The 15,543-nt window shown below is 33.0% G+C and overlaps 1 protein-coding gene across 6 annotated transcripts in view; it reads left to right on the top strand.

The window, feature by feature from the left end:
* LOC149563071 (Photosystem II reaction center PsbP family protein) overlaps window positions 1-7,381 on the top strand; it is a 198,690-nt gene extending 191,309 nt beyond the window's left edge. For 3 of the 6 annotated variants that reach the window (XR_016364019.1, XR_016364017.1, XR_016364018.1), the window contains 2 exons: window positions 6,877-6,973; window positions 7,124-7,381. Coding sequence is in view for 3 of the 6 variants with exons in the window: in XM_089826486.1 (XP_089682612.1) it covers window positions 4,653-4,710; window positions 6,877-6,973; window positions 7,124-7,127 (159 nt within the window). In the remaining 3 variants the exon portion in view is untranslated. Of the gene's footprint in view, window positions 1-4,652; window positions 4,711-6,876; window positions 6,974-7,123 lie in introns of all 6 variants that reach the window. The other 3 variants (XM_089826486.1, XM_089826485.1, XM_089826487.1) reach the window with 2 other exon arrangements.
* The last annotated feature ends 8,162 nt before the right edge of the window (window positions 7,382-15,543 follow it).

Below are 15,543 nucleotides of genomic sequence, written 5' to 3'. Positions count from 1 at the left end.
AACTAAAGATTGAACTACAATTGAAATAATATTAGTTTTCAAGCTAATAAAATCAAATACATAGCAAACTTTACAACTCACTAATTACTCCAACATTATAACATGTTATTCCAGTCATGATTTCCCAACTTGCTGCTACAGTAATATGAATATTGCTGCACTACAGTGCTGGTACAGTAAAAACTACCTTCAATCAGTCCAAGACCCTCATAAAAACATTCCTCCACAATGGCCTAAGTATCGGACAAGGAATGACAATGGTATGAGCAAACACCCAATCCGCCTGTAGCCGGAAATGCGTCCAAGCTGCTTGTTAATGAAGCTAATAGCAATGAATTCCAAAGGCCAAACCCCAAGGGAATGACGTCTAGAGTGTCACAAGAGAGAATATACGTCCTCTAATGCCAAGAACAGATCTGTAACTCACACATCCAATTTCTTCTCATATTCAACCAGCCTAACAATAGCCACAAGCTCTCCTTTTATTCCTACTTCATAGGGTAAACCACTTTTCACAAGCAATGTGGGATAAATAAAATAAAATAAAAGGTTATCTGTCACACAATCGAACAACTGCTAAAGTGGGGACATTACAAAGAGCTCTCACGCTTCATCAACAGAGCCTATACAGAGTCATCATAGAGATTCAGATGTGGATGTCTCATCTACAGATGTAACAATAGAACATGTTTGCAAGAGACCACACATTGGCAGCTCAAACCCCATTGGAAGATTGTTTGATGTGCAAGGTTGAGATGATGTTGATGCAGCAATTGCACGATTCTTTTATGCAAATGGAATAGCATTTAATGTTGCTCGCTCCCCTTTCTACACCGAGATGGTCCAAGCTATCCATAATGCACCAGCAGGGTATAAACCACCTGGATATGAAAAGCTTTGCACTACTTTACTTGATAAAAAAAAAAACTCGATTAGATGAACAAACTACACCAATGAAAAGAGTGTGGGCTACAGAGGGTTGCGGTATTGTGAAGGATGGGTGGACAGATGCTAGAAATTGTCCACTACTTAATATCATAGTAACATGCAGCAAAGGGCCTTATTTTTTGAAGGCAATAGATTGTTCAGGGCAAGAAAAGAATGCTGAATTTCTACATACCCAGCTATGTGAGGGCATTGAAGAAGTGGGGGCTACACATGTGGTCCAAGTTGTTATTGATGCTGCCCCTGTTTGTAAAGCAGCAGGTATGTTGGTGCAAAAAAAGTACAAGCATATATTTTGGACACCCTGTTGTGTGCAGTCCTTGAATAATGCACTCAAAGACATTGGCAAGTTTCAATGGATTATAGATCTCATTGAGAAGGGGAGGCAAATACAAATGTTTATATGCAATCACCACCACACACAAGCCATCTATCATAAATTTGCCAAGGTGGAGCTACTCAAACACGCTGATACACGTTTTGCTTCTTACTTCATTCTTCTTGACCACCTTTGTGAAGTCAAAGGAGCTTTGTGTTCTACAGTTGTTAGTGATGCATGGACAACTTGGAGAAATCTACATCAGATATTGTAGTTGAGGTGAGAGGTGTGATTCTTGATGAGCATTTTTGGGCTGATGTGAAATTTGTCATGGAGTTTATTAAGCCCATATGTGAGCTATTAAGATTTGCAAATTCAAATAAGGCATGTTTGGGAGAAATCTATGAAGCAATGGATTCCATGTGTGAAAAAGTCAAGATAATAACTGATTCAAAAGATCCTTCTCTATATCCTTTGATAGAGGAGAAGTTACATGGAAGATGGAATAAGCTTAACACACTTCTTCATTGTGCTGCATATGCTCTTAATCCTAAATGGCATGATATACAAGTGACTTAGAAGAGGGCTCCACATCAGGATAGAGAGGTAATGAAAGGATTTTGGGCTGCAATAAAAAAGATTTATGGCCGAGGTGAGGATGCTTCAATTTTGAGAAGTCAATGGAATAAGTTTTCACGTAGGCAAGGCCAATTTGGTTCTATGGAAGCTTTATATGATATGAAATTAAAGATAGACCCTATAGAGTGGTGGTGGAACCATAGAGGTGAGGCTCCTAAATTTTAATCATTTACAATTAGATTGCTCTCACAAGTAGCTAGCTCTTCATCTTGTAAGAGAAATTGGAGCACTTACGGGTTCATTCATTCACTACTGAGGAACCATTTAGGGTCTAAGAAAGCAGAGAAATTGGTGTACATTCATAGCTCACTTCGTCTCCTCTCTTGCCTAGATCTTGGATACAACAACGGTCCTTCATCAAAATGGGATCAAATCCCACCTAATGGAGAACTTGCTGCCCTCGTGGATGGAGAGGTTGAAGTAGATGGCCTTATTGACTTGCCTACTATTATTCTACCAACAAAGGAACCTAAGCTCGAGAGTGATGACTATTTGGACAGCATCATATTTGAGGACCTTGATATGGATGATCAAGGCATAGAAGACTAGACAATAGATTGAGATATCTGATTTTTGTTTTTGTTTTTCATTTGCATATCAGCTTGCTGTTTATCAAGTTTAATTCAGCATGTAATCAGTTTAAAACTTTGGTACAATACTGATTAACAGTAAACTATATACTGATTTTCACTGTTCAAGTTAGAACTAGAAGTTTATCATTTGCAATATGTCATTATATGATTTATGATCTTATTGTTCATATTTAAAGTTTGTCTTCTCTGTTAAGCATCTACCTTCTACAGTTTAAGTTTAAACATTCAGCAATAGCATATATATATATCTATTTGACTTATGGCTCATATTTTAAAATTTCTTGTTTTGAATGCTCAATGTCATGACTCATGAGAGATATTTTGATTTTTATATTTTCTATAAAATATTAATTATATGGAAAAAATTAGGCATACACACGTACCCCCGTCCCCTATTTTGAAAAATATGTGTACCCATACCCGTTCCCGTACCCGTACCCACGTACCCGTGCAACCTTGATGAATACTAGTAATATGTTTGGTTTTCAAGTCTGAGTCAAACTTTAGACTTGCTGAGTTTTTGTTGTCTGAGCTTTGATTACAATCTCACTTTTCTTGTATCTCCATTTAACTATTCAAAGGATGCTTTATTCTTATAATGACAGGAGAAAAATATAATGTAGTGACCCATAAGGATCTGAGCTTTAAATTACAGTCTCACTTTTATTGCATCTCCATTTACCTATTTAAAGCATGCTTTATTCCTACAATGACAGGAAAATAATAGAATGAAAGTGCCTTTTAAAGCCAAGAATAAAAGTCTTTTAACATTCACTTTGACTAGAAATTGGGACGAATGCTCCAGGTTTTTTAATGCAAGACCTGTAGGAGTGTTTTCTAAGAGTAATTTGCAAGCTTTCTATAATATTCCTAAGATCGTTGGCAGGAATTTAATGATGAAAGTAAAACTTAGCAGTGCAACTTTGGCAAGGTCTCCTAATTTAAGATGATGATTTTAACCTAGTAAGTTGCTGATTATGGAGCTCTATAATCAGGAGCTTGTATTTTATATTCCACCAAAGCTCTGAAATTGAGAAATTGTTTGTTGTGGTCATATGAAGAAATAAACAAAATTTATATTAATGCTCACAACTGACCAAACCAAAGTTATATTGCTACAATAGGGAAGTATCAAAGTGAAAAACTATCCTTCATAGAGAACAAAGACTATGCTTACAACAGTAATGCTTTCTTAACACGCTCCATAAAAACATAATTTTCTATAATTTTCTCAAGGGCTGTTGAGAATAAACCGCTTGAACCCAACATAGCATTGTCAGATGATGAATTGGGCTAACCTTTCCTTTGGTTTGTAAGGAATAAGGTTGATGGGTGTAAGCATACTTCAAAATCTTGTTCTCTGTCATTTATCGGCAAGGCAAAAAAAAATTCTCGGCAAATATACAAGAGAAATCGGCAACTTCTGGGGAAAATATCGTGAATTTTAAAGATGACTTAAATTTAATAAAAATCACATTTACAAAAAAATTCAATAAGTAGACACATGTAATAAGTCAGTAAATGAATAAACAAACCAAACAAGTTGATCTAGATATATATAAATGCAATAGGTAACAAAATCGCATCCTCATATGGATTGCTGATGTAGTCACTCTAGAGTGCTGTCAAACAATTTTTCCTCCTCCCAAATCCTTCTCCACTCTCCAAAATGCCCAAGACTGCAAATGATTTATGTTTTTGCTTCTTGTTGGGCGCCCCAGTTTCACTGGCAAAGCCCATGAGAAGTTCTAATTTATCACGAATTTATCACCAAGTAGTTTCAAACTTCTCTTCTAAGCATCTCGCATGAAAAACATGACTTTTCTTGCCAGCTCCAACTTCTCGTGAGAAGCCTCTATATCAGCGCTTTCTTAGTATATCCTTTGTTTATTTTCTAAAACTAAATACAAATCATGATGTGGAGCATCAAGGTTAACATTGTTGCATATTGCATGATATATAAATCATGCTGATTACTTACTTATCAGTGACGTAATATTTTATTTTTTTGTTGATGGTATATAATGGAGAAAATTCTGATCCATTATGTCAAGACTGACGGTGTCTCTTGATTAAATGAATTTGACTTTTCAATCAATGGATGGTACAATTTTTCAAGTACTTTACTTTTGATAACAATTTTTTTGTTCTTATAGGTCGATTGTTATTTAAGCTTCACCTTACAGAATGGCAGGATCATACTCAGATACCACTGTAATGTCCCCAGATAAGAATACTCCAAAATTCTTCAATTTTTTCTATCTTCCTAATCTTTTTGAATTGAATTTGGTTTGAGAGATTGTGCCCAATATTGGTGTGCTATATGCAATTCCATCTACCTATATTCAATGTGATTTTCCCCATACATGCATACATACATATATATTTATATATATTCCATTATAATCATCTTATATATGCTGCAACTCCTTTCTTATATGTTCATTATATTTAATATTCTCTTAGCAATAGATCCTCTTTTTGTTTGGTCTTCCATGCTCGAGTTGATACTGCTTAATTTATACCCTCTCCAAATGTATATTTGTCAAAAACTGATTGATATCTGAAATGAAGATTTCTGATAACGATAATGTATTATTGGTACAAATATCCTCTCATTGATTGGATATTCTTTCTGAATAACTAGTTACATATTTCTACTGCTATTGAATTGAATCGATTAACTTATGAACATATATCTGTCATCTTTCCTTCATTTCTTTTTTGTCTTCTGAATTTAAAATTTTATCCCTAACCTCTTATATTCCTAATTTTATGATTCTCCAATAATGATATTATATACTTATGTGAACTGGTTTCTCTGTCCGAATGAAGATACATCTCCATGCTCTTCCCCTTAGTCGCAGGTTGCTCGTTGTTTATTGTGAAGGTTGTATAATTACTTCTCTGTGTTCAGACTGTGTATAAAATCTCATTACTGTATTTGTGATTTCAATTTCCACTCCCTTGATTGGCCTCTATAAGTCTGTCTTTTTGAGAGTGGAGTTCCTCAATACGAATTTTGAGTCAATATTCCTTCTTCTATAAGAGTGACGATTAATATTCCAACTACAAGCGCCCCCATAATTACTTGCTGAGTTATACAATTATTTTCTAAGTCCATGGTTATGTGTGATTCGATGAGGACCTCTTCATTTCATGCGAAATAACAGATGTTAATGTCAATCCTGATATAGAAGAGAGAGCTATGTTCTGATAGATAAAATGCTAACCTGTAGCCTCTGACGTTGAATCTAAAATAAGGATATTTTATTCCTTCTTATATCTCCTTCGTACTTGATAATAGGATCCTCCCTATTCTGTGTAATCTTCCTCTCTAATATTTAAGTCTGGGCTAAATGTCGTGACTATTCATAAGTCTACATTTAGCATATTGGATATTGGTTTTGTTTATATTAAAATGTTTGGTTAGTAAATATTTATATTTTAATTATAATATATATTATATTTAAGATAGACTAATAAGATTTATTATTAAATGTATATGTTATGCATTATATTACATATTAATATGTTTATAATAGTCAGAATATAATAATAATATATTTATTATTGTGAATAAGATATTTATTTAAGAATTCTTCAATATTATTTTACCAATACAATTAGTTATATTATATTATACTATTGTCATAGTATCATTATATGTTCAATTGATATAATATTATATTATATCAATTTGATAAATATATTTAATAATAAATTACAATATCTGTGTATTTATATATTAATATTTTAATTGGTATTATTTAATAATTATATGTTCAATTGATATAATATTATATTATATCAATTTGATAAATATATTTAATAATAAATTACAATATCTGTTTATTTATATATTAATATTTTAATTGGTATTATTTATTAAATTCAGCCTTAGAAATGGGGGACATTACACCTCTATATGGACGCTTTCTTTGTATATCCTTTGTTTATTTTCTAAAACTAAATAGAAATCATGATGTGGAGCATCAAGATTAACATTGTTACATATTGCATGGTACATAAATCACAGTGATTACTTATTTATCATTGATCTCACTAACAATAAGTTTTGCATTATTGTTTATATTTTTTTTTGTCTATTTAGTATGTACTATATCCTTACCAGAATCACGACCAATGTTGCATGCAGTAGATATATTATATTATAGCTATTTTTATATTTACTTGTAATGTGTTGTATGTTGGACATACATTTATATCAAATCATTTTTAAATATATTATTATAAAATGTATGTATAGATGCATACATGCAATCAATTTTTTTAAAAGTTCAATGTTGAAGTTATTTTCACTGATCTATAACCATGATATTGATGAATTCGATGTGCTAACGGCCTATTTATGTGTAGTCTGTCTCATCTTTCAAGTTAATTTAAGGAATGTTTCATCATCAAGTGAGGCATTGAGTATCCAAGCCAGGAAGAGCACTCTATTCAATGCAGCAAGGTTTGAAGTACTAAAATGATTCAATCCAACATGAAAACTGATTAATATATTCCCATATTTCATTTGTCTGTGTGTTATGCAAGCATTTTATTTTTAGCTTTGCAATCAATGTTTCTAACCGGTGATATTCATTCTCTTTGAGTTGTGAAGGTGAATACGATTTAGTGAGCTTCTCATAAGCAAGCATAACGAAGATTAGGCATGGATTTTCATATGAAAGAAATCTTCTCGAATATTTTTCACATGTACAGTGCAATCTCATGTATAAATCGTTTACAAATATCGATTCTAGCTTGCAAGAATGTTATTATCACTAACAGAAATCAAAATATGCATCTTTAAATACTTTGGAATACTGTGTATAGACTAATGTGCTTGGATTACTTTATGGTCTATTAATTTTGTTGCTACGATCGATTCAGTATATATAATGTATCTAGTTGTGTCAAAATTTGTTTCTTCTAGTTTTACAATAAAAAATCTCAATTATATGTATGCATGAAACTATGATAGATAATTCAAAATAAATAGTAAAAGTGGTTGAGGGATAATAGATGTAGTCTCCCATTTTTTTCAGTGCGAAGGAGGATTGTACATGGTATTTCCCTCATCAAACATAATTTTTTGTATCTGGCTTACAGGAATTGTGCGCTCTGTTTTTAAGGTAACAAAGGAGATATTTTTGAATCTTTGTGCTCATCCATGTCCCTTTTTTGTTGTTATTTTCTTGTGTCTTTGCAATTACTCGTTGATGTTTTCCATCTTATATTAGATTATTGATATGTTCATCAAGTAATCTGTGGGCCATTATGTATCATATTATTAGAAAATTCAAAAGGATCAATCTTCTTTCTTAATTATATTTTCGGTTCTGAGTGGATGATCTTTGTGTAATTTATGTTCATTTCCCTTTGATTCTGAAGTCACGATCACATCTATTTCATGGCAATGAGCAAGTGTTAGTTTTCATTTTCTGCTTTCTAGTTAGAAGCATAATCCAGGGAAAAAGTTAGATTATATCATACAAGGTCAGAAGAAAATCACTAATTTCAATAGTGATTTCTCCAACTATTAGTTGTAATTTTCCGTTATACCTAGGCTAGACTGAGTCAAGATGTTGATTATTTTGAAAAGACAAATTTATCCGCTGACATATTTCTGGCAACTTTGCTAAGGAACGAAGTGTTGGTGCCTTATTTCCTTAGAAATCTGAAAGTGCCTACCCAAGGATGGGGTTTGGCAACTCTATATATTGGAGCTTACACAAAAGAGCTCCTTCGTAGAAGAATTCCAATTTTACATTATGCCTTTGATTCACCATAGTAATGGGGAACACATTGTGGATCTTTGGCTTTTTCTTACAATTCTAGGTCCAAAACATCTTCAAAATCATGAAGCAAGCAACCTAGATATCAAGATTCATGTGACCAATTTATCGTTTTAACTCTGAAGAAGATTCAGATGATTCTGACAATTTGAGTGATGGAGAAGATGGTTCTAACGCACAAAGAAATCTATTGATGTCTTTTGCTTTGGCAAGTGAAAACATCAGGCAATCATCTGATAATACAACAAATAAAGAAGATAAATTACTTCCTCTAAAACCATAGATTTGAAAGCTTGCACCTTCGAAGATAATGGCGAACTGGTAGAAGATTTTACATCTGCCAGAATAGTAACAGAGCAACTAGGAACTTTGAAAATGAGAGGCAGACATTGGATGATATTGCTCACAATAAGCAAAAAAGAAATAAAAATGCATTCTTGTCACAACCAGAAGTAGAAACATCCACTTTTATAGATATTGATGAATCAGTGAGAAATGAGGAACAACCAAGAAAATTTCTAGATAAGAGCATGTGTACGAACTAAACAGGTTCAATAGTTCATACTGGCCAATAAGCTCCAGTGAATGTTTCATAGGTTGGAGATAATTCTCTCTTTAAATGCTCTCATTCCTTTGAGCCAAATAGTGTGACTTCATTCCTTTCTAGTAGTTTCTACCTTCCATGATAATGTTGAACTAGATGAGCTCATTCTTGAAAATAAATTTAGAAGTGTCGTTATCCATGAACAAGGGAATGAAGATGAAATGAACATTCGGACAAGAAATTTTCACAAACAAAGGATACTGTTTTATATGAAAATTTGTTTTTGCCTTCACTACAAGAAAAATTCTGATTCAATAATAACGAAAGCGTTGATTTGATATTGCATGATCATACTATGAATCAATTAGTTTTTGCAAAAGACCCTGTGCTTATTTCCACTAATAATGATTTTGAGAGTGAAGATCACATTTCTAATTCTTTTTAAATGAGAATCGTTTCAAAGCCTAGATTGGCATTCAAGACAACTGATTCAAGCCTAAATTCTGTATTCAAATGGTTGATGGATTTGTCCAAGATTCCACCTTTTTTGAAGAAATGCATGAAAGCATAGCTAGTAATATGCAAGAATGTATTCAAGAGGTCATGGAGATACATGATAAAAAGTAGTGGTATTGTTGTGAATTTCTACATCAGGTTTTCTTCTACGCGAACAGGTCTCCTTCGGGTTGCCATGCAAACTTTAAATGTGCAAGTGCTTCATGGGTATCTCATGCAACCAAGGGATTAAATTTAGTAGCTTTGCAACACTTACTGAGGTAGGTTCTCCCTGCCTGGTACACGTTAATTTTTTTTTTTTGGGTGTACTCTTATTTTGGGTTCTTTTTAGATCTCTCCCAATTTCGGCTTTGCCTTTTTCCTTTTTTTCATCCAACCTTCTGCCAAGCAATGCCTCATCTTTACGTTATATTTTCCGACTTTGTTGTCCATGGATTAAGCACTGTGCTATACGTGAGATCCTCGATTGTTTGTTTTGCCCTTTGCAATCTTTGTGCCTAGTTAGAGCTAGTTATTATCATAATTTTTTCACGACCCTATAATTTCATCCCATGTTGACAAAAATATTGTTTAAAACATTTGAATGTCATAGTTCAATTATTGGACCTGTCAAAAAGTCCCCATGCATGTCAGCACTTTTGCAAGTTTTTGAGACCATGTGAAAACTGATGAGGTTTTGCTATCTATCTTTTTTACCAAAGTCACATATTGTATCCTTTTATCAATGTCTTAAGCCTGAATGTCAAATTTATTCTTCAAATGTTTACAGATTAGGTTCATTATAAGTTTACTTTGTGTTTTTTTCATCATTTCAACAACTTTGGAGGTTTTAAAAACTCTTTGGATCACTAAAATCCTTCACTAATTATTAAAATATTTTTTTGATGAATAGACTTTTTCCATTAATTAAAATATTTTTTAAAAATTGCTAATGTCAGTGGTTTCACAAACTTTGCAAACCTTCTATATAGCTAATCTTGATGGGCACTTCGTTGATGATTTTAAAAGATAGCATAATTTTGGAAGTGGACTTCTTGAAACTTTGCAAAATATTGATGAAATTCATGAATCAATTTTTTTGAGGGAATATAAGCATCAAAACAAAGAAATTTTTTCAACTTGTTAAAGTATCAATAAGTTTCAAATTGTAAAAGAAAATTGAAGTGAAATATGCTGTATTGGTAAGGCAAAGTGTTCTTAGAACTAAGTTGACTCCGAATGAAGTTAACAAAAGAGGCCTATATTTTGACAACAAATAAATGATTCAAAGACTCTGAGTAAAGTTCTATCACTAAAATCTAAAGTTTGCAAAGCTATTGGATTTGGTGAAAAAATCTGCAATGAGGGACAATGCTCCAATAAAGAGAAAATGTTCAAAGGTGTTAAAGAAATGTACCATGTCAAATGAATTGGGATGTTTGCATAACTAATATAACCACCAAACACGTTACTGGGCAATGTCATTCTACTGGCAAAGAGTTGAATTGAAGCTTGGAACAAAACATCATTGGCAACAAAGAAGGTTTGTAAAATTGATCAAAATTATCAATAAGTTCAAAGAAGAAGCCAATCCATTGATAAATGGAAAAATACACGAGCTTCAAAAGAAAAGAGAAAGGTACTATATTGGTGAAATGTAAAGTTTCCAAAACTTATGAAACTACTAACGAGATTATTGGAAAACATAAATCACCAATTCCACTTTTGGTTGATGAAGGATTATACAAGCAATTATTTTGGCCTCATTACCTTTGAACTAAAAGAGGTGTAAAATTTTTATTGAATATCAAAGAGAGCTGAACAACACAAGAAACAAAGATAACTACATAGCTTTATCCTGGTCCACAAGTTGATCCAACATCTGAGATAAATCAAGGGGAAGCATTCGAGGATCAAGAATGTTCCAAGACAGCCCCTGCTCAGAGGCCCATTTAGCCAGACAATCAACCACACTGTTCCACTAACGAGGGATATGCATAACGGACACAGAATCCAGAGAATTGCATAACTGAATGATTTGTTGAATAATCAAAGCCAAATGCCAATCCACATGCACAAGGTTCCTATTATGCAATAAGTTCACAACCACCTGAGAGTCAATCTCACAGATGATTTTTTTCCAGCCACGTAGACAACATTGTTCCACGACAACCAAGATAGCCAGGGCTTCCATAAGGTTATTAGTATGGTAACCCTTGTATATAGAAAACAAAAATTGGATATCACCAGAACTATCATACCCAACTCCCCCAATACTTGCCAGACCAGGATTTTCCCGAGAAGAACCATCAGTGTTGATTTTAAGAGTGCCCACTTCAGGAGGAGACCAACGTCCTTGACGATTAACTCATTGAGAGTGTTGCTTAGCTCTATTCCCAGAGCAGGTGTGGGGGATCGAGGGAGAGCAACCCTAAAGAGGAAAGGAGATGCGAGAGTAAATACCAGCATCAATAGGATCCAAACCCCCATCGATGTCACATTTAGCAAGGAGTGTTTCCTGAAGAGAATTAACAATTCTCCCCCACAGGTGCCTGATCTCAAATTGCAAATCATCCCATTGGCCATTTATTGTAAAGTTTGTAAGATATAAAATGCCCAATTTTTCTATCATCCTTATGTTTTGACATAGGAGTGATATTTGGTAAAAAAAGACATTTAAATTTTGTTCTAAAGGAGGATTAATCATGTAATTCCCTTTTTAATTACAATCTTTTGTATCTTTTCTATTTAATTACTTATACATATATGATTTAAGATATTAATATTATTATAATATATTTATATATAATTTCTAATGGCTTATGTGGCCAAGCAGAATAACTTTGAAACATAATATATGAGATTTTTTTGGGAACTTTGACGAACAACAAATTCTTGAAGTGACTTTTTAATGAATTAAAACACAAACATGATTTCAAACAACTGGAAATTGGAACTTATAAGTAGTGAACTCCGACAATAGAAAACCAAAACCTTAACACAATTCTCTTAAGCATTCAACTTGATTATCGGTGCAATGATAACTCAATCTAGTTATGTGAACACTTAACCTAATTTTGAACTTGTTAGGAAAAAAATTTGTTGTTGTGTTTTGTGTGTGTGTGTGTGTGTGTGTTTTGGGCATGACAAAATACTTATGAATTCGTGTTGATCTATGTCCCCTTTAATTGTCATTGTCATTGTCATTTGTTTCTTTGTAATTGTTATTTGATGTTTTCCCTCTTATATCATATCATGGATATATTCATCAAGTTATGTGTGAGTCATAATTTATCATATTATTGAAAAAAGACCACCTAATTTTCTCCGAATTATTGTTTTGGTTCTAAGTGGATTATATGTGTCATTTATCTTTCTTTTCCTTTGATTCTTAAGTCACAAAAAAATTCATGTCATGTAATGAGCATATCTTAGTTTCATTTTTTGCTTTCCATTTAAAAACTTAAAGGCATACCTTCCCAAAAAGTTAGGTTATATCATACGAGGTAACAAGGATTTTAAAATTTAGAGGACAAACACTAACTCAATAGTGATTCCCCCAACTATTAATAGCAATTTGTCTTTATACCTAGGCTAAACTAAGTCAAGTTGTTGATTATTTAAAAAATACAAATTTGTTCGCAAACAAACTTACATAACTATATATAGAAAACTTATCTATTCTAAATTGAGTCTACATTGATGGTGAAATTATTCCCCCTTCCCAAATTTCTATCAATTTAAATTTTGGTGTGTGGAATTAGGGTCTTGATTCTGAGATATCCCCTTTGATCTATTTTAAATGGAAGAAGCTTGATCATTAGAACAATTATTTTCCTTTGATGAAAGTATTGAATACTTTTAGATGTTGTGATGGGGACACAACCCAAGACAAAGATGAACGCAACAAGAAAAGGGGAATATTATTATCAGAAGTGATCCATTACTACATTTAGTACAATGAAAATAGACTCCACGACATACCCTATGGGCTCACAATGTTATCAAATTGTGGAAAAAACCCTTCTCACAGTACCATCTCCCAAACCCCACCAAAAACTGCCTTTACAATGCTAGAAATGTCCTTAACTAAAACCAAATTAGTTTTAGGGTTAAGAATACATTTTAGAGTATGTCATTTGGCATCCACTGCCAAAACAAAAGGTTCTAGAAAACACGTTAGAAGACTGTGTAAAATTAGAAGAATCGGAAAATGGTAGTCCAACTTTCGGGAGGCATAACTTTTGATCTGGGACTTTGATTGACGAACCATTTACATTTTCAAAAAGCTCTCCAAGCGCTCTATAGCTCTATGGACCAGCTATGCTTGTCCCCCATTTATCGGGCCCTTACGAGGCCGTTTAGTGCCTCAAATCTGACTTTAAAGTGCTCTTAAGAGGTCTCCAAGCAACTTAAAATTGCAATAATTTTCAAACTATAAAGGCTTTTGACCTAATTCTTTTTCTAGACTTATTTAAATTACAAGTATCATCATCCCTCCAACTTACACCCTCTAACTCATTATAATTATGGCTCAATTACAAAATAATCTATTTTCTGCATTGGCACGTATCCCAAGGTGCTCAAAAACTCTAACTGAGAAAACCAATAGTGGAACTATTAGAGTTGGAATCTTTATTTGACCCAAATGAGTATCTAGAAATGAAAATACTTAAAATAGAAACTAATACTAAGCATATTTTTGGGTGATACAAGATTGCCCTTACACCACTGGATGCTCGCGCATTATGTTTTGAGGGAAAGTGAATTGGCATACACAAAGAAACTTAACATGTGTGGTCATGCACCCTTGGTAATTAGCTTTAAACCCACCATCAATGAAAGGTATTGCAATTTACACAAAATTTACACGTAAAACCAAAAGAGAAAAGAAAAAGCAAAGTGTGAATCTTCTAGAAATATATTGTGTGTGTGGGCGCATGTGTATGTGTGTGTGTGTGGATGTGTGTGTGTGTGTGTGGGTGTGTGTGTCTAATTGTTTACAATATTTATTTTAGGCGCATTTCTATGGAATCACATTGTTCCTCATGTATAACTTGCAAGGCAAAGCACACTAATTTATTACAAAATACAAATTTGCACAAGCTACCAAAAGAGAACATAATCTTCCAGCAGATATAGGAAAATGATGAAAAGAAAATTTCAAAGTTTGTTACTACACTTCACTCTCTACTCTTCATTTGCATTATAATTTCTTCACATTTGATCCATATTTTATTCTCACCAATTTCATGTTCAATTCATCATTTCACATACATATATTCAAGATTGAACATAAAAACTTCAACATGGTTGGTCACAAAAAAATAAGCAATGTTTGTACAAGGTTGGCCACCATGGGCACAAATATTTATTGTGGTTCACCCAAGTAGATGAAGTGGACCCAATTATATCATAAAAAGTTGTCCATAAATGAATTCACTAAAAGGTAATCACCATAACGACCTTTAAGATCAAACCCAAATAAACTATGTAGAGAAGCATTAAAGTACATTTGCAGTTTGGCCCTAAAACACTATCGAATGGATATGATGTCATGCAAATATCAAAACATCGTGACAAGACCTATTTCAATCTCTTAAACATTCCTCCAATGGACATCTAGACCAATAAGTTTTAATCAGATCATCAAAATTAGACATAGAAAACAATATCATACTTTAAACAACATATCTTTACTTGCAAAGAAAACCAACATAAAACATCTTAACTAAAACACTACACAAATGTTAGAGACATGTACACCAAATCGTGCAACTAAATATGTTAATGCTAAGTAGCATCTAAACATGTCCTAACCCATAGCCACCTATGTGTCTGTAAACAAAAAAAACACATCTTATTTTGAAATATTGTGGATTTGAAAAAATGATAGAGCAATATTCATTGACCGTGCATTAAAGTACCAATACTACAAGTCGTCAACTTCTTATGTGGAGGAATATAAAGAATTCTCCCATAAGGACTTCACATTTTATTTCTTGCATATTACATCCCATACTCCATATTTGGGATACACCTCATACAATATTGTTTTCACCACCAATAATTAGATTAATTGTGTGAGATTAGAATACAATACTTCAAATACCCTTTCCTTCTAATCAAACTTCAAATGTTCTTTCTTGCATATTGAACTTCAAATATTCTCATAGTTCTTTTGCACTCCTTTGGGCCAGGTTG

Source organism: Cupressus sempervirens, chromosome 4, assembly GCF_028749045.1.
Source record: "Cupressus sempervirens isolate cs-2001-9-10 chromosome 4, ASM2874904v1, whole genome shotgun sequence".
Taxonomy (NCBI): domain Eukaryota; kingdom Viridiplantae; phylum Streptophyta; class Pinopsida; order Cupressales; family Cupressaceae; genus Cupressus; species Cupressus sempervirens.
Note: the sequence above shows the minus strand (reverse complement) of the source record. Positions and strands in the feature narration are given on the sequence as shown.